The 25,268-nt window shown below is 37.4% G+C and overlaps 2 protein-coding genes across 3 annotated transcripts; both read right to left on the reverse strand.

Moving 5' to 3' along the window:
* Window positions 1-572: 572 nt before the first annotated feature.
* On the reverse strand, window positions 573-25,084 carry HSPA14 (heat shock protein family A (Hsp70) member 14; the record flags this gene model as incomplete). 2 transcript variants are annotated; one of them, XM_084253415.1, is made up of 14 exons in its annotated part: window positions 573-651; window positions 1,390-1,460; window positions 4,439-4,612; window positions 5,641-5,853; window positions 7,609-7,711; window positions 9,625-9,780; window positions 11,006-11,167; window positions 13,237-13,341; window positions 14,258-14,348; window positions 15,092-15,197; window positions 15,331-15,379; window positions 23,426-23,508; window positions 23,583-23,663; window positions 25,028-25,084. In XM_084253415.1, 14 exons carry the CDS (start codon window positions 25,082-25,084, stop codon window positions 573-575), a joined length of 1,530 nt encoding a protein of 509 aa, XP_084109541.1. The 2 variants fall into 2 exon arrangements, with proteins under 2 accessions (XP_084109541.1, XP_084109542.1); XM_084253416.1 differs by lacking the exons at window positions 23,426-23,508; window positions 25,028-25,084 and having other exon boundaries at window positions 23,583-23,662.
* On the reverse strand, window positions 19,401-21,287 carry MSANTD7 (Myb/SANT DNA binding domain containing 7). Its single transcript, XM_084253884.1, has 2 exons — window positions 20,711-21,287; window positions 19,401-20,203 (listed from the first exon to the last, which is right to left on the reverse strand). Exons 1-2 carry the CDS (start codon window positions 21,270-21,272, stop codon window positions 19,680-19,682), a joined length of 1,086 nt encoding a protein of 361 aa, XP_084110010.1. The 5' UTR covers window positions 21,273-21,287; the 3' UTR covers window positions 19,401-19,679.
* Window positions 25,085-25,268: the final 184 nt, after the last annotated feature.

A 25,268-nucleotide genomic window follows, 5' to 3' on the forward strand; every position in this document is an offset into this window, starting at 1 on the left:
AGGCCTCCCCGGTGAGGCAGCGGGTTGAGCATAGTGCTGTGAAGCTGCAGCCTCTGCAGCACCGGTTCTATTCCCGGCCTGCCAGGGAGATTCCCACATGGCCAAGCCAGACCTCTCCTGTCTTGCCTGCTGCTCCCCTCAGCAGTGTACTTCAGTCCTTTTGCCTGGTCCCTGCTCTGTCCCTGGTGAATTCTCTCACCCTCCCGTGCCTCTAGCCTGTACCCCAATGCTTGTATAAATAAATATTTAAAAAAAAATAATAAAATATTTATTGAAATTAGAAGTCATGGAAACAAATTTTTACAATGCCAAATTTCTAGTAAAATGTCCTTCAATCAACTTGAGTTAATTCTAAATTGCTTCATAACAAAAAAATTTCTTATATTTCCTACTAATATTTCATCTTGAATGAAAAACAAAAAGGTTCCAACACTTACTAATGTATTGTAGCTTAATAGAAACACAGATTATAAAGTTCATTCAAAAAGTATTTTAATATAAACATCACTTATAAACAAAACCAAATAATGTTGATATTCTGGTTTTAAAAAATTCATGGTTTCTCTAAAACACTAAGATGCCACCTCAATAGTGATAGCTTCACATTTTCCAGTCTCTTGATCTGTGCATGTCACATGTAAAGATCCATCCCTAAACAAACAAAAAGTAACAATTCATAAGCTCATTTTATAAAACAGAAAGTCCTTAAGAAATTATTTAAGGACTGAATAGGCAAGAGATAGTTTTAACTTTTCCAAAGAAGACTATTAAGATAAACATTTTTTTCAGTCTCCTTAGTATCAGATGCTATGATTAGATAGTGGTACCTACAAGTTTCCTTCTACACCACTGAGGCAAAAGTTGTATTCCTTGAAAACCAATGATGATAAATAGATCTTACCATTAAGACTTTATGTAAGTTCAAGATGCATCATGCCATTTTCAAGCCCAGGTCAAGGCAAACCCACCCTAATGAATTCTTTATTCTGCCTAAGTATGGCTGATGGAATGAGTTGCTTATAATGTTAATTTGGAAATGATTTACTTGCAAAACACAGTGCTAAGGATGAACTATTGTTAGGGAAATCTGGTAATACCTGGATTTAGTTACTAATTTATTTCCCAGAGAAATTTCTGTAATAGAGAAAAAAACTTTTTCCTTTGCTAGATAAATAATATTACATAAACCTCAGAAAATTATGTTTGAAACTGATAAAAATTATGTCACTAATTAGCATGGATTAGTATTACAAGGTTTATTACATCCAAAATAATTAAAGAGTTTATAATAATTTTCCCAGAATGAAAATGGATGGAGAATCAATAAGGGAACAACAAAATTTAGTCTCAAAGAGTTTTCTTAACATCAGAAGTAATATAATTTTTTACCTTTTCATAGTAAGAACAGCTAATATATCACGTAATCCATTTTCTTTTTTATCTAAATCCTGGAGTACAACCTGTTTATGCAAAAATAATACAAAAAAATTCATTATTTTAACATATTAATGAATTGATCAAATATTCCAGCAGGCTAAATCTTGCTATTACAAAATTAAACCATTTAAATGTGTCAGTTTTCAATTCCCCTACCATTTGTTTGTTTGTTTGTTTATTTATTCATGCATACAAGAACGGGGTATAGGCCACCTGTGTGGGAGGGTGAGAGGATTCACCAGAGAGAGTGTGGGTTCACAACAGGCAGACTGACCGAAATACACTGCTAAGGGGAGCAGTGGGCAAGACAGGAGAAGTCTGCCGCGCCATGTGGGAATCAAACCGGCATTGCAGAGGCTGCGGACAGCTTCACAGCGCTGAGCTCAACTGCCTGCACCACCAGGGGAGACCCTCTCCTATCATTTAAATGGAATTCAGAGAAGAGGAGTAAGGTATTCTTAACCAAAAATGTGTTCTCTAGAAGGAAAGCATGTAAAATAACTAATATATTTGTTCTTAAATGTCATGTCCTAGATTTAAATGACTGTTTCTATGAAGTACTATTTGTCTCAGAAAATAAAGATTATTCTTTCAGGTAATTAGGTCATTACCAGTAAAATGTAAATTTTTGTTAAATCTTCTATACATATTTATAAGTACAAGTATTTTAAGTACACTTGTAAAGTGTACTTAAACATGTGGACAAAGTCTTATAAAACAAAAATTACAATTTTTTAGTAAGAGATATTAACAAATTTACTACAAAATACCCTGGTTTTCTAAAGAAAGGTATACAAATAAACCAAAGTGGGAATTGATTACTCAGATTTTGCCAATATTAAGTTTTACGACCTCGGGCAAGATACTAACATATGATTTACTCATATGCAAAATGAGAAGGTTAGAACTGATAGGATCTCCAAATGATCCTCTTTAAATTCAGTCTTTTGTGACTAACTCCTCCTTGTGACATCTGTAAGTTAGGGTACAATGATAGAAGTTGCAGTATCAGAATAGTGTGTGAAGAAAAAAGGTAACAAATGTTCAGCTAATGAAACAGTAAGACTGATATATTTAACCCCAAGTATGAGAATCTGGTGCATAAAAAAGTGTGTAGGCCTCCTGGTGGCCTAGGGATTTGTCTCATTGCTATCACCACTATGGCCTGAGTTCTATCCCAGGCCAGGGAGATAACCCACATGGCGCAGCAGACCTCTCCTGTCTCAAAAGCTGCTCCCCTTAGCAGTGTATTTCAGTAAAATCCTCCTGTTTTGCTTTCCACTCTATCTCTGGTGAATCCACTCAACCCCATACCTCTGGCCTACACCCCAGTTCTACCAAAAAAAAAAAGTTTTTAAAGGAGTGTTTAATAATTTTAACTGAATCATCTTGAGGAGTGTTTAAAAATTTTAACTAAGTTAACTCAGTAGATTCCAAGATGTTAAATGTGAGGTGGAGCCCAGATATATTATATATGTATATATTTTCATTATTCTTTTGCTGGAATTAGAAAATAGACATAATGCTAGAGATTCTACATATTTTCATGTTATCTACATTTGTTTTATTTTTACAAAAGTAATTTATGCTCATATCCTGTGCTATTTATAAAAAAATTCCATATAGAGCCTCCCTGGTGGTGCAGGGTTGTTAAAGACAGCACTATCAAGCTATCACCAGTCACTGCAGCAGGAGTTTGATTCCCCAGGCAGCCAGGGAGGTGACCCACATAGTGCAGCAGACTTCTCCTGTCTTGCCCGCTGCTCCCCTCAGCAGTGTATTTCTGTAGATCTGCCTGTTCTGTTCCCTAATCTGTCTCTGCTGAATCCTCTCACCCCCCCCCCCACACCTCTGGCCTATACCCCTGCTCTTATATGCATAAATAAATGAATCTTTAAAAAAAATTAAGCATAAAGAGTCAGAAAATAGAAAACCCCTCTTGGTATCCTCAAACCTACCTACCTACTCACTAAATTTCCTGAATACAGTTCAAATACTTGTAATTTCTTGGCCTCCCTGGTGGCGCAAGGGGTTAAGCACCGCACTATGAAGCAATCCGCAGCCTCTGCAGCATGAGTTCGATCCCTGGCCAGCCAGGGAGCAACCCACATGGCGAAGCAGACCTCTCCTGCCCTGCCCGCTGCTCCCCTCAGCAGTGTGTTTCATTCAGTCTGTCTGCTCTGTTCCCTACTCTGTCTCTGGTGAATCCTCTCACCACCCTGCAGCTCTGGCCTGTACCCCAGCTCTTGTATGCATAAATAAATAAATCTTAAAAAAAAAAACAAAACAAAGAAACCCCAAATACTTGTAATTTCTTCTGTATCCATGCATGGATGTCTAAAAACACAGATCAACCCAAACACCACTCTCCTCCCTTTTCTCTTTTTATTTAAACACAAATAACATCATATTGTAAAATGGTCTATAGTCCTGTGTATGCCTTTTAAAGTAAGTATATTTCTTGGGCATATTTCTATGCAAATAAAATGGTTCCACTTCACTCTTTTTAAAGGATGCAGCGGACCACATAGTGTGAAATATGCATGTGACATTATGGAAAAGCAAAGTTATTCTGAAGCAGAGGCAGAATGGTATAATGGCAAGAATATTGGTCTGCAAATGAAAAACAACCTGAGGAGAAATCTTAGCTCGACTAAGACAATAATGTCTTTACTACCATGAGCCTGTATGTACACCTGGCATTTGACAAACAAAATTCTGTAATTTCTCCTGTCACTTACCTTATTACGAAGAATGTTAAAAGCACAAACAGAAACAATATAAAGACAAATTATCTTTTGTTCCTATTTTCCTACAGCTCTTTCAAATTAAAATCACCTATTTATTCTCTCTTTCAAAAATGAGTAAGTAGAAGTAATCCATTCCTAAAAATGTATTAAATACCCTATATACATCTTTATTGAAATTAAGATAATCTAATTCAGAAAACAAGCTAACTAGTTTCATGTGACTAACACATTGTTTCATTTCATGTATTTACCTGTGCAAATTTATTTTCCTCTTTTGCAGAGTATTCCCCCTCAGACTCATAGAGTTCAAGGCATACTGATGATATACTTCCAGGGGCTTGTAATGTGTGTTGTCTTCGAGCTGGCAAAGGAGTCCCTGATGGAAATAGTACTGTGAAACTGTTGGCTCCTGATTCATCCACTCCCTAATAAGGAAGAAAATAACATGCACTTATCTTTATAATTAAAAAAAAAAATCACTTTAAATCACTATTATAAATGCAATATATATTCCTTGCTGATAATCTAAAAACTATACAAAAGCCAAGAGAAGAAAATAGAACTGATTCTTAGTACCAACCACTTTATTTAAAAAAAAAAACCTGAAACACATACCTATCTGTATTAGAAATTAAGGATTAAAATTACATAGTATTGAGAAATTAACATGTTAGCTAAGTATTAAACACAGGAATATAAAAAATTCATTAAGAGTAAAATTATAGGGGCCTCCCTGGTGGCGCAGGGGTTAAGGGCAGCTCTATCAAGATACTGCCAGCTATTACAGCCCAAGTTCAATCCTCTTCTGACCAGGGAGCAACCCACATGGCCCAGCAGACCTCCTGACTCACCCACTGCTCCCCTCAGCAGTGAATTTCAGTACCTCTGCCTGTTCTGCTCCCCACTCTCTCTGGTGAATCCTCTTACCCCCCATACCTCTGGCTTTCACCCCAGTTCTTGTATGTATAAATATTCTTTAAAAAAGAGTAAAATTATAGGGCCTCCCTGGTGGCACAGGGGTTAAGTCTCAGCAATATCAAGCTATAACCAGCCACTGCAGCATGATTTTGTCCCCGGCCAGGGAGCTACCCACATGGCACAGCAGACCTCTCCTGTCTTGCCAGATGCTCGTCTCAGCAGTGTATTTCAGCAGATTTGCCTGTTGTGCTCCCCATTCTGTCTCTGGTGAATCTTCTCACCCCACCCCCACCTCTGGCCTACACCCCAGTTCTTGTATGCCTAAATAAATAAAATAAATCATTTTTAAAAAGGAGTAAAACTATAAATTTAAATATTTTTACTAGTATACAAAATTTTATTATGAAAACATGATATGTTGAAAATTTATGACAATAAACTTGAAGTACTTATGTTACAGGGCAGGGAGAGGGGCCTTCCCCTTTCTTGGGGACCACCCTATTACACTTTCATGAAAAAGTAAAGCTAAACATACCTTAACTAATATATCTTTGGCTGAACACTCTATCTTAAGAGAGTCTTCCACTGAAAGGCTTTCTTTCCCAATAAGAATTCCTGCTTCTATAGCAGCACCAATAGGGATAACCTCATCAGGAGGAATGGAATTTAGAAGCTCAACAGCTGGGAAAAGATCTTTTATCAGTTGCTGTAGTCTTGGAATTCGAGAAGACCCTCCACAAAGGACAACCTAGAAAATAAAATTAATTTTCCATTTTTCATTTTTTGTTCCTCATTATTCAATGTAATAGGCTAGGCCATCTTTATCACATGAAAATGGTAAACTAAAAAATGCCTATTTTAACATTATTTTATGTTATACATACCATATAAAATGACACACAAGTCTTAACCACAAATATTCATTTCAATTAATACATTATAATGTTCTACATAAATATTATAGCACGTTTGTGACAAAATAATCTCATTCTCCCTTTGTGAAAAAAGAGACTCTTGTCTTCATGATGAATGAACCAATTAAGAACAACTATTTTCTTGAGGAAAAAAAGATATTTTACAAAACAGCACCTTAAGTTTCTGGTACCATTTAATTAATCTGTTATCACTGAAGAAATTCATATGAAACTCCTTTATAAGCTTGTCCACATCTAGTGCCCCAACTTGTCACCTGAGGAATGGGCCCCTAACTGATAGCCAAAGGGGCTTCCATTCATGAGTCCCTACAGGACCATAGGAAACAAAAAAACTGAGAATAGACTTCAAATTCTAGAAAAAGGCAATGGGCTCGTGAGAATTAAAGTGTGGGTTACCAAGGCAGACTGCCTGAGTTCTAGTCCTAGCTTCCTTACCTACACGCCAGCCTTCAAACAGTACTTAACCTCTTCAAAATCTCTTAATTTCCTCACCAGAAAATGGAAATAGTATATAGCTTCTGGTGCTACAGTGAGGATTAAGTGTTTTAATGCATATAAAGCCGGCTTTCCCTCCCTCTTCCCTTTAAGAGGATTATACATCTCCGCCCATTTCCATTAGTTCTGACTTTGCAACCCTTCTCTGTAGGAGTAGATTTCCATGTCCCATTGTCAGGTCTGGCCCGAATCTTCAGCTTCGGCTAAATGAAATGTGAGTAGTCTAAAGCATACCAAATCCAAGCTGAAGCATGTTCTGTTCCCTCCCACTTTTCCCTCTGCCAGGAGAACTGTATTTCCCATATAACTACTACTCTAACCCGGCTCTCTGAATGAGAAACATGTAGAAAAGAATCATAGCAGTTGACCTACACCCAACTTCCAACGTGTATCAAAGATGAGAAAAATGTTTACTGCAGAAAATCACCTTGATATGGGCCATTGTTATTGTAGCTAAGTCAACAAACTAAAGAGATACTCCACATTTTAAGTTCTTAAGTGTCTATAGTTTAGGAGTATCTGGAGTGAATATTTAACAAAGTTTTTAATCCTAAGGATGTGTTCAACTTTAATTCAAGCAATTGAGAACTGATTCACTTATGAGACCTAAAAGTTAGGGCTTAGAGACCAGTTAATAAAGGAAGAAAACTACAGTAACTGATGACTACATTATGTCACATATGTCACTCACTGTGCCATACATATTTCATCCAATCCACTTAACAATACTACAGAATAAGTTATAATACTTAGAAGGTAAGTCTTACTCATCTTCCTAATAAGAAGAGACAAGTAAGCCTTAGGAAATTAAATGACTTGCCTAGGCTAGCAAACTAATACCATGAGCCTTCCAATTCAAGTAGCTCTGTGTCCAAACTCATTCACTTCCTTACAACTACCTTGCTACATTATACTTACTGTATGTCTTATTCTGCATAATCTACCTCCTTATCCCCAAACACCTAGCACAATGCCTAGCACATGTAAGTATTCTTTCAGTACTAATGCTCTATTCCCTAAATTTCAAGTGTGAAACCACTCCTAAATTAAGAAAAATAGAAAGTATTAATTACCTTGTTGATATCATCCGCTGAAAATCCACTTTGTACTAAGAGTTCTCTGATTGCATCTATGCACTTATTAAAAAGCGGAGAACAGAGAAGCTCGAATCTTGCTCTGTAGACACACACAAACACATACACAGAGAAGAGAAAGACACAGAGAAAAGGCTTAGTATATGTAAAGAGCTAAGTCAAAACGTAATGAGACAAGTTTTCTTAATAGGTTTATAACCAGAACAGGAAATTTAATACCCAGCAGTACAAACCCACAAGGCTGGGGGGAGGGGAATACCTAAGTTATTTATCTACAAATGTATTGAAGACATTTAATATCAAACTCAGGTGGGGGAGTCTTGCTGTGGACTACTTAAAGCTATCAAAAAACTAGACACACACACAAAGTATGGCATTCTCAACAATAAATGCATTGATCCAAATGGAAGTTTTCCAATTTTTACGAGTTTTTAAAATTATTTCTCATTTTTTTCATCGACTGAGACTAGGTTGCACATGGTTGAGCTCTTTTGCGCTACCTGAGAAATTTGAGTCAGGTATAATTTCAGTAAAGCTATGTTCATAAAAGACGTACTCCCTATTTTATGCTGAACTTCAGAATGCAGAGGACTGATTTTTAAATTTATTTGTATTATCTCTAGATATTGAAACAAACTTTACAGCTGAAATCTTAGTGATAGAGCCAACATTTTCTTAATGAAAAATCAGAAATTATTTCCTTATTAGTAACAAATTATTAAATAATTTATTTACTGATAAATTCTATTTTTTAATTAATAACAAAACATTCTGAGTATGTGGGTAAACTTAGCACGAAGTTAGGAATTCTGGAAATAGAAACAATATTAAAAATCTCTGTCCATGGAAGAGATTTCAATTCAACACCTTTTTAAGCTTCTGGTTTATAGATTGATCTCTCTAGAGCTATGCTACTCAAAAGAACTTTCTGTAAGGTACTAGTGACATGAACTTTGATGAGTGCCACTGAGAAATCAAATTCTTAATATTATTTACTTCTAATTAATTTAAATATAAATAGACACAAGTGGCTAGTGGCTATGTTAATGGATAGTACAGATAAAGTTAAACTACAAAGATCAGATGAAGAGAAAATTTTTTAAAGAGTCAGTGTTCAGAAAATAGTGCAGTTAGTACAATGGTGGAAATTTTCATTTTGTTTCCAAGTCACGAGTTGTCGGGAAGTTTAAATAATGTTAGCTAATGGCAGTTATTATTATTGCTAGCAGTATGTAACACAAAATGATATGGTAATGTTTTCCCTTTGGACTTTCTGGGTAAAGATGCAAGTCCATTAATAAACAATGTTTTGGGTTACATAAAAGACTTAAATATTTATTTATTTTTAAAGATTTGTTTATTTATACATACAAGAGCTGGGGTGTATGCTAGAGGTGCAGGGAAGAGAAGATTCACCAGAGACAGAGTGGGGAGAAGAACAGGCAGATCTACTGAAATACACTGCTGAGGGGAGCAGCAGGCGAGACAGGAGAGGTCTGCTGCGCCACGAGGGTTAGATACCTGGCTAGGGATCAAACTCGCTCATAGCTTCATAGTGCTGAAACTTAACCCCCTGGCCACCAGGGATGCCCCACCTAAGTATTTAAAACAATTTTATACACACTAAACCTGAGCAAAAAAGTTATTAGAATAAGGGGCTACATGGGTAAGATCAATTCTGTAAGAGAAATTTTAAAAATTCCAACTTTAAATCTTCTCTTACCTATCTTTAAAAGATCTAGGATGCTTTTTTCACACACTGCTATTTATAGTTGTAAAATAACAGGGCAAGCAATCACAACTGATATAATTGTTTTGGGAACAGTTTAGTGTGGCAAAAATTGGACCCCAGAAGTAAAGATAGGAAAGCTCTCCTACTGACTGATAGCTAATAAAACTCTACGGAACAAACAAAACACCCAAAATGGAAGAATTCTACCTAACTATGAATGCACTAGGTATTGTTAAAAAAAAAGTTTGAACTTTAGTTTTTACCTGGACACATTGCAGTCAAAATCTTGACCTTCATATAATGAATCAAGGAAACAATTAGCACTTCCTAAGGTTGACAAAGAATGTTTTGCAATGTCAGCACTGTTCATCAATTTCATCATGGCTCGGGCATTTCCTTTCACATCATGTTTGAAAGATCTAAATTAAAAATAAAGTCTTTGAAATTTAAAAATTACTAGGTTATTTAGAATTTATTATAAAAGAAATCTGGATAATCCCTATTGGGATAACAATAATCTCATGAATCAACATTAATACCAGATCTTAGTATGTGTCTTTCAACCCTCTAAAATTTCCTAGAAGTCACTGCAATTAAAAGAAGGATCTCCTTAAGAAAAATGAATAACTAATATACTTAAAATTTTGAGCTGCTTGCTGAACTTTATAACCACAATCACAGAAGAAAACAGAGTAGCTGTCATCTTTTTGCAGGTGAGAAAAGGTTGAAGATTTATGTAATGGGGTCAAGGTTCACATCTCACCTTTTGCAATCATAGCACACTCATTGCTTAATAGCATAAAATTTCTGTCCAGCATTAAAAAAAAATATTGCTTCTCCAAAGAAATTGAACAAAATATCGCCAAAATAGCTAATTTTTAAAACTCACTCTAAGTAGTGATCAACAGCTCAGTTTCTAAAGATGTTTAATAACTGGACTTGTAGTAAAATGAACAATGCTCTACACCTTGAGTTGGAACACTTTTATAACAAAAAAGTATAGGTATTTATTAAACAAATAAATACTTTTTCAAGACTTTTAGCCAGTCAGTTTAATCAAATTGATAAAAATACTCCTGAAGCTACCTTATTTTTTTAGAGTAGCAATGTGCAAAAATATAACCTTTATATATTTGACTTTGATGTCCCAAATAGGATTAGAATCATTTCCACAATACTACAGTATTCCCATGATAGGCAGATCAGTAATTAAATGAACACTATATAAAACATTAAGTCACTGGAAGGTGACTATAACACAATGTAATCTCCATCAGATCTAAACTATTAAAAACAGTTCAGAAGTTAGTGAGTTCTCAGTGTGTCCCTTATCTAGACATAAGAATAGCACATGAAGAATTAAAACACTGATTCAAATTCACACAGTTCAATTTCTGGCGGCCCCTCACACTAAATACAAACCCAAGCACATTGCTGGGCAATTTGGCTTCTGTTTCCCCTCAACTGTTTGGCTTCTGTTTCCCCTAGACATGCCATTTTAATTCTATAGACAAATACAGGCAATTCAATGAAAAAACATCCTCCTCCGAGCCTCTGAAGCACAGCAATTTAAAATAAATCAGGAATAAAGAAACTTGAAGAGAAATTCAATTAAGATATATCATCAAGCCCATTAATACCCACCTCTGAAACTCAGAAGCTAGATACTGTGCTAAGGTTTCTGTGAAATGTATACCTCCAATGTTGTCATCAGTATTTGTTGAAAGAACTCGATATATTCCACTGTTAACCTCTATGACACTTATAGATAAGGATGTTCCTCCAAGTTTAAACACCAAAATATTGCTGAAAAGAAAGAGAGCATGAATTATGAAAGAATTACATTTTATTTTTTAAAATTTATTTAATTTATTTTTTTGTATATTATATTCTTTTTTTTTTTTTTTAAAGATTTATTTATTTATTCATACAAGCACTGGGTACAGTCAGAAGCGTGGGAGGGTGAGAGAATTCACCAGAGCCAGAGCCGGGAGCAGAGCAGGCAGAAAGACCAAAGTACTTTCTGAGGGGAGCAGCGGGCAGCAGGAGAGGTCTGCGCGCCATGTGGGACCCTCCTCTGGTGGCCGGGGAGCAGCCGGGAATCGAACCAGAGCTGCAGAGACTGCAGGCAGCTTCGCAACCCAGCGCTCAACCGCTGTGCCACCGGGGAGGCCCGAAAGAATTACATTTTAAAGCCTGCTTGGGCATTAGAAGTCACTTATTTTAACCATTGTAAATCACAAATTAAAAAACTGAAAATCTCTCACACAAATAACCAAGTCAAGACTCAGTGATAAATCAAATCTAGAACTCAGATCTTCTAAGTCAAAATTCTTTTTTGCTTCATTGTGCTGGTAAAACTGTATTTTTCTAGTATTCTTCTAGGTAAATGGAGTTCAGAACATTAATTTTTCAAAATAGAGACTGTAATTATAACAAATTATAAGCAGACCTCCCTGGTGGCCTAGTGGTCTCAGCACTATCAGTGCTACTGCCTGAGTTCTATCCCTGGCCAGGGAACTAACTTGCATATGGCACAGTAGACCTCTCCTGTCTCACCACTGCTCCCTTTATCAGTACATTTCAGTAAATCTACCTGTTCTGCTCCGCACTCTGTCTCTGGTGAATCCTCTCACTCCCTACATCTCTGGCCTACACTCCAGTTCTTCTATGCAAAAAACAAATAAACATAACAACATCAATAAAAATCCCCACCAAATTATAAAAGAATAAAATAAAGAAATTTTGTGTTAATGTTATTCAAGTCATTATTGCAATGTTACATTCTGCAAAAACAGAACACATTCTGCACAAACTGGAAGTTAATTTCCCATGTATCAAAGTTCATAATTTCTGATATCCTACATTTATCTAGTTAGTTTAAAAATAATTTCCCAGTGATATACATATCCTAGATTCTGTGAAATATGAGAAGTAAAATAATCAGGGAAAATTAACATATCTGAACTAATTTCTCTAAAGTTGCATGATGTCAGGTCTCAATTAATTTCCCCCATAGTTGCACTATACGCCAGGCCTATTAGGCAAATTTGGTGAGTAAATTAGGAGTTTGTCATACTATTTCATACAAAAGAAGTCTTAAAATTTCCATGCTAGATTTTACCCCATCTCCTACCAAGACAAATATATATAAAAGTACTCACTATTTCTAAACATGTTTAATAACTGGAATTGGTAGTAAAATTAACAGTGTATTTATTTGAGTTAAAACTTGGCTGAACTTAAAAAAAAAAACAAAACTTGGTTGAACTTAAAAATTTCTTTTTTTTTTTTTTTTTTTATAGAGGCATGCTTTATTTATTTGTTTGCTGGTTTGTTGTTTGTTTTTGTTTATACATGCACTGGGTACAGTCAGAAGCGCGGGAGGGTGAGAGAATTCACCAGAGCCAGAGCGGGGAGCAGAGCAGGCAGAAGGACCGAAGTACACTGCTGAGGGGAGCAGCGGGCGGCAGGAGAGGTCTGCGCACCATGTGGGACCCTCCTCTGGTGGCTGGGGAGCAGCCGGGGATCGAACCAGCGCCACAGAGGCCGCGGGCAGCTTCGCAACCCAGCGCTCAACCGCTGCACCACCGGGGAGGCCCCTGAACTTAAAAATTTCAAGTCTTTATCCAAAGAGAAAAAAATTTGGGTAACAAAGGCCAGAAAAGTTCACTCTTCCCTCTGTTATGCCCTTTCTCTGATTTCCTAGGACATCTTTCTCATCTATTTAAAAACTCTAGGTAAGAGTTTTGATGTCTTTTCATCCATAAAGTCTTGGAATCAATGCATTACAGAACAATCCCTGTTGACACAGTTGCTATAATCTAAATTTTTTTCTGCAGTGAAGAACTTGAAGCTGCAAACATGGTTTTTACCTTTTTCCAGTGGGAGAGTCTTGCCCAATTCCATAAGCCAGAAGAGCTGCAGATGGTTCATGGATTAGCCGCAAAACATTAAACCCAGCAGCTCTGGCAGCTTCCCTGTGGACAATTTGCTTTTGATGAATTTAATATTACAAGTTCAAATCTGTGTTTTTAGAAATGCACTGCTCAAGATTTTAATCAATAGCACATAATACTTTGCAAGTAAAGCATGAAGGTTAGTGATCTTTAGAAGCAAGATAATAGAACACAGAAATGGAAATAAGTATAGAAGTAGATCATTTTCTGTCTAAAATAATAAGTTTTTTTTTTTTACAAAAATAAAACATGTTTATATTGAATAAGGAAAAAGAAAGCTCTCAAAAAGTCCATGCTTACAAATTTAGAAAGAGATTAACAGAAATCTGTAACACCTTTAAACTTTTCCAATTTCTTTCATATAGGATCAGTCTTTGACATTTTATAAAGTCAAATAAATAAAGCAACTCTCTACCCCAGAAGTAATTTAGATGTTTCCCAAAGTCCCATAGAAAACTCTATATGCAAAAGTATGCATGCTCACCAATTAAATTTACCTAGTGGTGTGTAAAAACTAAACGCAACTTTCTGTTTAGATGTTTATGTCTAAGGAGAAAGAAAAAATAATTGCAAATATTTTCTAAAATTCCGTATTTTTATATAATTCCCACATAAATGCTAATTACATGAAACTAGGACAAACTGATCCATAAATATAAACTTTACCTGATAATTAAAAACATTTCCAATCAAAAAAGCTATGAAATTACATCTACTATTATGTTCTTTTGGCATTTCATAAAAGATAGGAAATATTAATGATCATTACACCACGTTTTTTAGCATACTACCTACCTATATAAATATACACATTGTATTTACAAATAATTTTATTGTATAAGGTATTTTTAGATAAAATTTGATCTTCTACTATAGTGATATTGTGAAATTTGTATTTCCTATAACTAAGCATAGATAAAGTCCATATTATACTTACCCAAGAGCATTTTTCTGCTTTTCCCCAAAATCAAATGGAACAGTAATAACAACATCATTTGCATCTGAGCCCAAGACAGAATGTGCTGTTTCTATATATAAAAAATAAATAAATAAATTCTGATAATACAAAAATATTTCATGACTTTCTGAGGTTTATTAATTTGTGCCAAAGTTTTTCTCACTATCAAGATTTTCTAATTCACTTGATTGCCCCTTCTCCCACCCCTACTGATTTTCTTTGCTTGGTCTTTTAAATCATGTACTACTACTACCTTTTGTGGTTCTGTATATCATTTGTGGACCAGGAACTAGGCTTCAAAGTTTCTACCATCTCCCAATTTAGAATGAATTTCTAATGCATCAATGTGAAGACATAATAGCATGTTAGTTCTACACATTAAAGGGCTGTCTTCCTTCTTGCAAATTTAAACACAATTCCAGAGCTCAAGTAAAATTTAAAATAATCTACTTCACAATTTCCCCAATTGTTCCACAGAAAGTCACTCAGCTTTGCCTAATGACTGTTGGGAGTGCAATGTCAGCCTTGCCGAGAGAGGTATAATTCTCACTATTCACCAAGCTTGGCAACTTATAGAATTTTTCAATATGCTAACCTAGCCCAGTCTATCTGAATTACTCCTAGGGAAACTGAAGTCAGAGAAGGTAAGTCATTTAACCAAGGTCACATAGGCAAGGAGAGGCCCAATCAGGTCTAGAGTTTAGATCTCCTTACTGCTAACCTGCTTACTCCAATTTTCCCCAAATCAAAAAATACCTCTAACTCTTTTTTTTAAGAGGAACTTTTAAAAGATCTTCTCTTTTTGTTCAGTACCTTTCATTTTGCTAAATATCAGTCTGGCAACATCTTCTGGATTAACAAATTTTGTTTCTTCTCCAGTATCTATTTCATATCGTAATTTCCCATTTTTTTCAATGACCTATAAAGAAATTATAAGTGTCTTAAACAAGAATTAATTTTAATAAAAATGCAAAGTTCCAAATCAATATTATAAATTATGACCTTACTAGTTACTTTGTATAATAGGGAAGTAATGATAGTATTATACTCACTAAACATTTATTTTCCGCGATGTATTTCTGAGCTTGTGGATCATCAGAGCTGTCCATAAAGACAAAATAATTAAGTATTAAAATTAATATTGTTAATATATAAGGCTTAAAAGAGATTATATTTTTCCATACCAGCAAAAAATATGAAAATGTTTTTAAAATTGCTTATTATTTAAAAAAAATTCAAATATCAGACAACAGAATTAAATGGACTATTTACAAAGGTTATAGCAATTCTCTTATTGTTAATCTTTGCATTTCACGGTAAATAGCTCTTACTTGTTCTGATCCTGCTGCTATTAACAGATGTTATACATTTGGGGGTGCTTTTTCATAATATCAACGTTTATGTCATATACTTTCACATCTGATTCTGAAGACCCAACCACTGAGAGGAAAAGGACAAAAGGATGTAAGATTGCAAAGTCAGGGCAAAACAGAGTGCCTAACACCACACTTGTTGCTTGGTTTCTGAACATGAATCAACATTCAAACCCGAAACATTGAGCAAAAGCATGAATGTTACATACAGGAAGGTACAGAGTACTATAGTATATATATAGATATATATATATATAATGTCCTGTACATAAAAGATATTAAATAATTGTGCATGGCAATGAAAAAATTAAAATGAGTTTTGTTGCTCAAAATAGTAACACCAATTTATGCAAACTACAAAATGTTTTCACATTTATTACCTCATTTGGTCTTCACAATGCCTAAGTGGGGTTAGTTTGACAGGTATTAATTTAGGTTTAACAGGTTTATAGGGAGAAAATAATAAGGGGTATTGACAGTACTTGATTCGAAGTCATCTCTACCAGGCTTATTTACACTGTACCACTGCCTGGCACTAAGATGGCAAATGACTAAAGCACTTCTGCACCTTAAACAGATAGGAGTCCTTGATCCTTGACTCAATTTCACCTAGCAATTAAGATGAATTAGACTTCTAGTAAGCCCTTTTCTAAGGGAGCTGTGACAATTCTGTTTACAGACCAGTCTTAAAATGTTCAACAAGACTGAAAATTACAGGCCAATGATTGAAGGATTACTAAACATTTGAGACTGCAACCTGTATGAATAAGAGGAAGACAAAAGGAGGTTAAAATGGATTAATTCAGCTTAAAACTGTCTGGAATACTAGCAGTTAGCACTTACAAATTGATAGGAAACAGGTAATTAGCTTGTCTGAAGTCACATGACTAAGGACCACAAAGTTGACTGCAATTCAGGTCTTTCAATATCCTTTTCACTAAACCCTCTTTTTCTAAATCTAATATATAGACACCCTGGGCAATTATTTTAAGGGTTAAGAAACAAAGATGAATTGTGCCCATAATTTTTTACACTAATATTACAATGTCAGGATGACACTTAATGGTTCTGTTGAGAACAGAATTTAAGCCAACCAGGGCAATTTATCCTATGTAAAGGTCCTCTATCACTCAAACAAAATAATTTGCCAGGAAAGGATATTTTATGGGATTAATAGAACTCTTAGATGTGGAAAATTTCTCAACTGTCATGTAAAGAGGGCCTTTCTCATGTGAGGAAGGAAACACATGTAGCTTTTAGGGTCATATATATGCAAGACACTGAAGATTAGCTAGCAGAGGAGCACAAAGCAGAGGATGGTGATGAGAAATGATCACGGATAACGCCAGAAAACAGGGGACTGACCCACAACTACATACAAGTAAAAGCTTTATTTGTCCACACCAGGATCCAATTACTTAACAGAAAAACAGAGTGGTGGGAGGGTGATACACACAGCACCTCATTTACATGACTGTCTTCAGGAGGCAGCACATACATCCTACCATCGCCTCACCACCTTTCCCAGCAAGGTCATCGCTCTTCCTCTTCCTTTGTTAAATGAATTTTGCAGTCCAAAGTCAGGGCACATATAGACACTAATGTGCCATAGAATCTTCTTTACTATTGTCACAGGATAGTGCATTCTAGTCCTGAAAGTATTTTTATTCATTGGTTTTGACCCTCACAGCATTCCTGTGAGGTACTGGACAGTTATTAGTTTTCCATTTTCTAGGAACCTGAGCTGCAGAATGGTGAAATGACCTTGCTAAGGATGGACAGGTAGTAATGGTGGGGCTAAGAGCTTAGGAAGGATTCCTAGGTTGGTGTTCCACATAATCTCCCCTTACTGCAACTTTCCTTCTCTTAGTATTTTAACCAATTTGTGTTTCTTTCTTCCAAATATTTTCCTTTAGCTTTTGTCCCACATTAAGCTTATTTCATCCACTAGATTTTCACACTACTGCCTCCATTTTAATTCCACTTTTATAATTTAGCACTTTTTACCTCAAGTAAATCCTTGAGTACATACTTTGCTACCATTAATAGATTAATAAAGTACAGGCCTAATTCTCCAAGTACTTCCTTGCTTTTCCAGAAAGTCTAACTTATCTATTAGTGTTATCCAGTTATAACTGACACAAATCCTTCCATATCATGGTCTAGAAAAATTGAGAAAATGTGTATGTACTATCTATTTCAATACCACAACATGTTTCTTTAAAGGAAGGACTATATCATCTGATGTGGTACTCAAAAGTCCTTGAGTATATTAAAACCTAGAGCATGTCCTTATAATTGCTATCAATATTTCAAATGTACACTAAAATGCTGTTATAACTGAACATATTTCAATTAAAATTTCATTTTTATTTTGCCATTTGTTGGGCTACTTATCATAGAATTTTTTTAGAACTGAAAGGTACTAGAAAAATCATCTATTACAAATCCCTCATTTTAAAGAGGCACAAAAAGGGCAAACGTTTGCCCAATGGGACAAACTATGACAGGATTAGGACCCAGAAGTTTTAGCTAGATTCCAATATATTCTACCTCTTTAGCTGACTCAGTCCCCCATTTACCAGTTGCTTGCTTGCTTGCCATCTACTCATGGTTTCAGATGTTATCATTGCTGTTTTGACCATTTTTCCTGTATTTAGGGAAGTACTCAGGCCTACATGTAAAACAAAACCTCTCCCAAGCTCTTTGATTTCCCCCTAGCCTCTAGTGTGGAGGAAACTTTTAAATTCCGAGAGTTCTAACCGTATTTTCTGGAAGTACTAAGTAAACCAATAAAAGCTTTAAGTTTAATGGAGATTAATAAAGGTTTCTGTTCTACAGTAAATTGGAAGTATGGCTCAATACCTTCATTATCTCCCAAAGGAAGTATGTGTGTTTTGAGGTTAAAAGGTGATGTATTTGTTGAGGGCTTGTTAGAAGGAGTTATTTATTACAGGCCATCTTTATACACAACACCCTCAATTGCTACACCATTTGCGCCATTAACTAGGTCAACTTTTGTCTATACCACTTGAAAAATGTCTTTGGAAAGTTCCCCAGGACTTGCTTTATGTAATATACTTGACAGAAAAAAAGGCTAACAGAAAAACATGAAATTAACTAAAAGCTTAGTCCCAAGTGATACCTAAATTGTTTCCATGATGTTCAAATGGAAACCAAAACTTAGAGATACATAATGCATGTAAAGGAACCCACATAATATGGAATGCAAAGAATTTACTTACATTTAATATTTTATAAAACAGCCAATATCAAAGACTATCAATATGAACCATAACACACAATTATGGCTCCCTGTCAGTTCTTAATTATATCCTTATAGTGATAAGAGACTAAGAACTAGTAAAATGGAGGGGAAATGGTTTGGCTGTTATGGGTATTTACTAGCAAGTATGTCACAGACACAGCAGTGAAAATCCAAGAGATAAAGGTACAAATACATATTGCATCTAATTTAGCCTAATGAGCTATAGAGGAATTTATAAAATAAAGATCTCAAACTCCAAAGTTTCAAGGAATGAAATAATGATATACAGCCTACTTCTACATCTTGTCAACTAATGTGCCTCAACCTAGCCTTACCTCGGCCAAAGTCATATGCATTAATAACTTACAAGTGTATAGTGCTTTTTTAAAACCCTTTCACATCTATAAGCCATTTGATCCTCACAACAACCCTGTGAGGTAGGCAGGTCAGGAGTTATTACTTAGCCCCCATTTTACAGATGAGGAAACTGGTAGAGAGGTAAACTACACAGACAAAGCCATGTGTAACGAGCTCTCTGGACTTGGCTCCATCAATTTTCTACTAGGCCATCTCTCACATTTCTGAAAATTCTTTCAATTAGCTTGGAAACTAGCGTGTATATTTCTACTACTCTGGCATATTAATGGTTCATCCATTTTTTTTTTTTTCTGAGGATGTGGAAAAGGAGTCAGGGTACCAGAAGGCAGGTGATGGAACTGTTACTACCAGTTTAGGAAATATACTTTTTTGTAATCAGTTCCTAACTTTTGGTATTTGAAATTAACCTCTGCAGCAATTTTTCAAGCCCTAGCTGAAAAGCACCGGTGGCCTCTTCCACGGCTGTCGCCAAGCGTCTGACTGCGATCACAGCATCCCTGCGGAGCTCGTTGGCAGTGTCTTGCTGAGCACTGGCCTCCTCACCAATAGCAATCAGCCTGTCCAATTTTTCTTCCTCACGCTTTGAAAGTTCCCGTGCCAATCTCCTGTTTTCTGCCAACTCAGCAGCAATAGTCCTGGCCACTGACCGCCTTCTTCGCCTTGCCCACTTTGGAGGGGGCTCACTGGTCAAAGACCTATCCCCACCAGAAACAAAAGGAACTCTGGAAGAGGAGACTGGAGGCCGCTGTGGGGAGGCCACCCCAGGAGTGTTTCGGCTCGTGCTGGTGCAAGGACTGGGCTCACCGGACACAGCCAGTCTGGTCATGGGGCTGCTCTGACAGGGAGCAATTGCACCTCTGAAAAGGTGGTGGGATCTGCTGTAGCTGGGGGTCCCTTGAGAGCACCCTGAAAAACAAAGCAACAATGTTGCAAAGAGGACATTCCTGCTAAGGGAATGTTTAGAGCCAGCAGAATTGAAAGACAACTACAAAATTATGGTAGTTCTTGGAAAGGCCTCTTTCTACAAGGGATTGGGAAGAATTTATTTCCTTAATCTGGATATTCTGGTCTGTTATATTCTTCCCTCTCAAACCTCCCCCTTGACCTCCTGCACCCCTTTCCACATAGTATTCAAACCACTCTATATCCACATATTCCTAAGTACTCATTATAAATAATGCCCAAATTAGCTTGGTACTAATGAGTACTTCTAGGTTAAAAGTAATATCTTATATACTTAGGGTCAGAACTTTGAAAAACCTGGAGCCCTTTATCTTACCATTAATTTAAAAAAGGTAGTGGGAGAAAGGTGGCAGAATCAAGGGCTATACTGAACAAAATACCATCCTAACAGCCTGCTGTTTAGAACCAAGTGACTCTGGGACCCCAATCCTTCACATACTTGGGAGTTACCTGCACCCGAGGATTCATCCCAGGAGTCATCAAGGTCACTGGTTTCTTGCATCTGGTCACTGATTCTCAGTTGACATTCCTCATCTGATTCCTTAACTGTTTTCAAGACAGGCTGATGATCTGCTGCCTGAATCCTTTGTGCTCTGAGAATGCTGATTCCCTCTTCCCCCGAGGTATCAGAGGCCACTACGTTTTGATCACAGTGCTTGGCCCAAGCAGCATCCTCCATTAAGTTGTCTGGGTCAGTCACTATCTGATTTCGGAGAAGCTGATCCAACGTATCATAAAACGGACAGTGTGGAGGATCACCCATACTTGTAGCATGGGCAACATATGCCTTTAAATATAATGCCTTCAGAACTTTAAACTTGGAACGGCACTGACGTTCGGTGCGGCGGAAACCTTCCTGCTGCATTCGCTTGGACACAGCCTGATAGACATCTGCATTATGATGCACCGTCTGGAGGCGTTGAATATACTCTGCCTCGCCTAATATGGAGAGAAGAGTTCGTGTCTCCTGTCTGGACCACCGGATGCCCGCACTGCTATTGGAACTGGCCATAGTGGACTGGGAGGGAAGACTAGCTGAAGGAAGCTCCTGGGCAGCAAGGTGCAAATCTCAAGGTGTGGGGAAGCTCTGTGTGCGCTCAGTGTATTTCCAGGAGCCAGCCGATTCTTCCCTTTGAGGGCTAATTGCTGAGAAGTCAGGTCCAAAGGGCTAATTGCTGAGAAGCCAGGTCCAAGGACCGCATTTCTGGCTGGAAGGCCATAGGGGAATGAGAGTTACAGGGAGGGTGTAAGGATAATAGTGGCAGCAAGTTAAGTGGTACTACCTGTAAGTAGGTCACAAACAGGCAGGATGTCAAATCTGAGAAAGCCCCACTCTGGAATTTGGCCCAGTATGGATACTGGACAAGGGGCTACAGAGGGCCATACTGGGTTGGTAACAAGAGGACTGGCTCCTCCACAAAGGGCAGAATGCTTCCAAAGCTGAGACCTGGCACAACTGTGTATCTGTAAAAATGTTTCTTTAAAAGCAGACAGATCATAGGAGGAAATACCTGGACCATGAAGCAGCTCACTCTGGAGAAGTGCTAGCAGGACCACAGTGTATTATTATGTCTCAAGGGAGTTCATATTTTACTAACCTTGGCCTAAGCAGCATGTGGTGGCTAGGTTACCCATCTGACTGTCACCATTGCACTCCTTTATTAAAAGGTACCAGTTCAGGGCCAGAAAAGTGAGCTTAAGTTGTTCCTGCTAATACAAAGTTTTTGTGTAATATGGTAGAAAACAACCACATCATTACTCCGATCATCTGCCCCAAAATAGTAGCATAAAACAAACAGGGTTACCAGGGGATAAATCTTTAGAAATGTTTTATATGTTGATTGTACCAAAATCAATATCCTGGTTATACTATTTTATAATTTTACAAGATGTTAACCATTGGGAGAAAGTGGTAAATCTATTAATATAATGGATCTCCTTGTATTATTTTTTACAACAGTATGTAAAGTTACAATTATCTTAAAATACAAAATTTAATTTAAAAACATTCTGCTGGCCATTTACAATGATTCCAGCTTCAAAATTTATACAACTATATCTACCTAAAATTCCCTTTTTCCAGAGTTTACACTTTGAAATTTTTCAACTGATTTATTTTCAATAAGCTCAGTACTAAATTTTGTCAACAGGTTTAGAAGTACATTAATCACCATAAAAATTTGAATTCTAAAATACTAGTTTTTGGTTTAGTGCATAGATATTAGGAAAAAAATGAATATTAAGTTCAGTTTAACTAAACACAGATAAGGGCTAATAAAAAAAAATCCGTAAGTATAAAATAAATAATGAATGCTCAACAGAACAAAGTAGAAAGAACCTAGAGCTAGGATCAGAAGACCTAAACTGAATTCCTTTCTAGCTTACCCCCTTGCTAACTAAAGAATACCGTAACTTCTGGGTGCCTTGAATTTTTCATTTATGCACGGGGAGGGACAAATCTGTCCTGTCAATCTTATAGGTATTTCAGAGTATTAAATAAAATGGTAGATATGAAAGCACTTTGAAAATTTAAAAACACTATATATCAAGTATTATTACGCTAGTGAAAATGAAAAGCCCTAATTACTATGGTAATCTATAATTTGAAGAGACAGAAGTCTGGGCAAGGAAGCCTCTTTAATCTTTTAATTGAAGTTACAACAGATGAGTAACATGATTCTTACTTAAGACATTAATTAAGGTGTCCCTCTAATGATTAAATTTGTAAGCCAACTGGAAAAGTTAGTTCCCAGAAAGTGTCACAAAAGGACTTGAAAAAATCAGTAGCTCCTACATAAATTATGACCAATAATAATTAATTTTGTAAAAGTCAACGACAGTGCAAAGAAATATAAAAACATGCAAAGTCCAATTGATTGCCTCTGAATGACACAAATTATCAAAAGTAAATGAACGTTGGCATTTATCAATACTAACAAAATGTTAGCATGAACAGCTATGTGAGTAAACCCCTTTCTTGAGAAGATTCAACACAAATATTCCAAAGAAATAGTATACTGGAGTACTTTCTGAAATGGCTCAGTCATTAATACAACAAAACAGTTTCTAGTTTCATTTTACCTTATGCTTAAGCCTATGCAATTTTTACTACTACACATAAAAGCAATCTTTTTATACTTTATATAAAAATATTTTATTCCATACCTTCTGCCAAGGATCTGCTTTACTTTCATCACTGTATTTGAAATATTTCTTATTCTACTTTGTTTTGCTGCCAATCCAACAACCTGAAAAAGAATGAGATATTACAGTACATGCACTTTTTATTTCTTTCAAAATACAAAAACGAGAGAATTAGTACCTCTTCATTTTCCGAGTAAGCAACAACAGCTGGAGTAACTCTGTCACCTGCATCATTTGCAACCACATCAGCCCGGCCATCCTGGAGAAAAATATACTATATTAGTGCTTTTGAAATGAAATACACAGTCTCATTAGCCACATTCAGAAATATGCAGGCTGGTGTTAATTTTCCAAATATGTGGAAAGAAAAATTGCTTTATTCAGTATTTTTAACTTGTAGCTTTAATCAGCACTGTTCATTTTCGAGACTTTTACAGAAAGCCTACATTCCACAAAGACAGGCCTCATTTTCAGTCTGCTCCGCAGACAATAAACGGATCAAACTTAGTAACAATCTACAACATATAAATTAACAAGTTCTATTTACTTCATCCCCTTCCTTCCTTTACTACTACAACTTTCTATCCTTTTCTTCAAATGAAGCAGTAGGACTAGTCTTTTAAAAATCACTTGAAATCAGTGAAAAAAAAGTAACAACAGCACAAAACACAACAAAGCAAAAACAGATGATTATAAATCAGAGACATCCTGCAGGGGAGGAGGCGGGAGATGGATCAGAGAGGGCGGGAGGGAGGAGCACAGGGGACTGAGGTGAGGTTGCATTGGTGAAGGAAACTATGGGGACTACACCTGAGGGGGTGAGGGGAAGCAAATATTGTTTAAAAATGAACAGTGCTGTAAAAAAAAATTTAAAAAATAGTAAGAAAAACAAAAATCTCAATAAAATAAAACAAAATAAAATCACTTGAAATCACTTGACATTCAAACGTGAGACTGGTACCAGGGGAGTTCATTATTACCGTTCCTTCCACCTCTCCCCAGACGAGAGGAAGGCCACAGCGCCTTGTCAAGACCTCATTTTCAGAAAGGCCAAGGCAGTACAGAGCACGCTCGCAACGTTAACTCATTTCGCGGCATCAGCAGCTTGGGTTCCAGACAGCGGCCACCCCTCCCCTTCCCGGCAGACGTCCTGAGACCTCCGGGCCCCAGACTTTCAGGCCCCCCTCCCGGCATCTTGCGGCCGCGACGTCTCGGGAGCCGCCCCCCTGCCTGACTCCCGCGTCCATCACTTACCCGAGACCCTGCGGGCGTCCCGTAGCCACGACGCCCCCGGGAGCGCGCCTCTCCAAGCTCCCGCGCCTTTCCACATCCCAGAGCCGCCCGCGTCCACCTCGGACCCTCACGTCCCCGAGACCGCCTCCCCCCCCCCCCCCCGGGACGCCGGTGGCCTTAACTTTCCTCGGCCCCGCGCGCCTGCGTGGTCCGGCCCTGAGCCGGTCCGCCGGTCCTTCGCCTGGAAGCTTCCCCGGTGTAACGCCTCCGTGCGAGACGTTCCGAGGCCAACGACACACTCTCAACCCCCCGTAAGTAACCTAGCCCCGCACCCAGAGAACAGGGTGGCCGGCATTAAGCCCCGTAGTCCAGCTCCCATACAGTCCTCACCTTATAGACGGCCACACAGGCTGATGTGCAGCCCAGGTGAACTCCGATGGCCGCCATGAGGCGGCAGACGCGGCAGCAGCAGTGACGTGTGGCGCGCCCGCAGCGACAGCTCCCGGCCTCGGAACAGCCCCATCAGGCACCGCGGAGACTTCACGTTCGCGCCCGCCCACTGCGTCCGGTCCATTCGCCGCGGCCTCCCGCTTGGCCGCCAATTAGGGGGAAGGTCCCGCCTTCCCTCTCG

Source organism: Talpa europaea (genome assembly GCF_964194135.1).
Source record: "Talpa europaea genome assembly, chromosome: 14".
NCBI lineage: Eukaryota > Metazoa > Chordata > Mammalia > Eulipotyphla > Talpidae > Talpa > Talpa europaea.

Coding starts and splice junctions, on each gene's coding strand:
- MSANTD7 (XM_084253884.1), bottom strand. CDS start 21,272: ATGGCCAGTTCCAATAGCAGTGCGGGCATCCGGTGGTCCAGACAGGAG. Junction 20,204..20,710: donor GGATGAATCCTCGGGTGCAG/GTAACTCCCAAG, acceptor TTTGTTTTTCAG/GGTGCTCTCAAGGGACCCCC.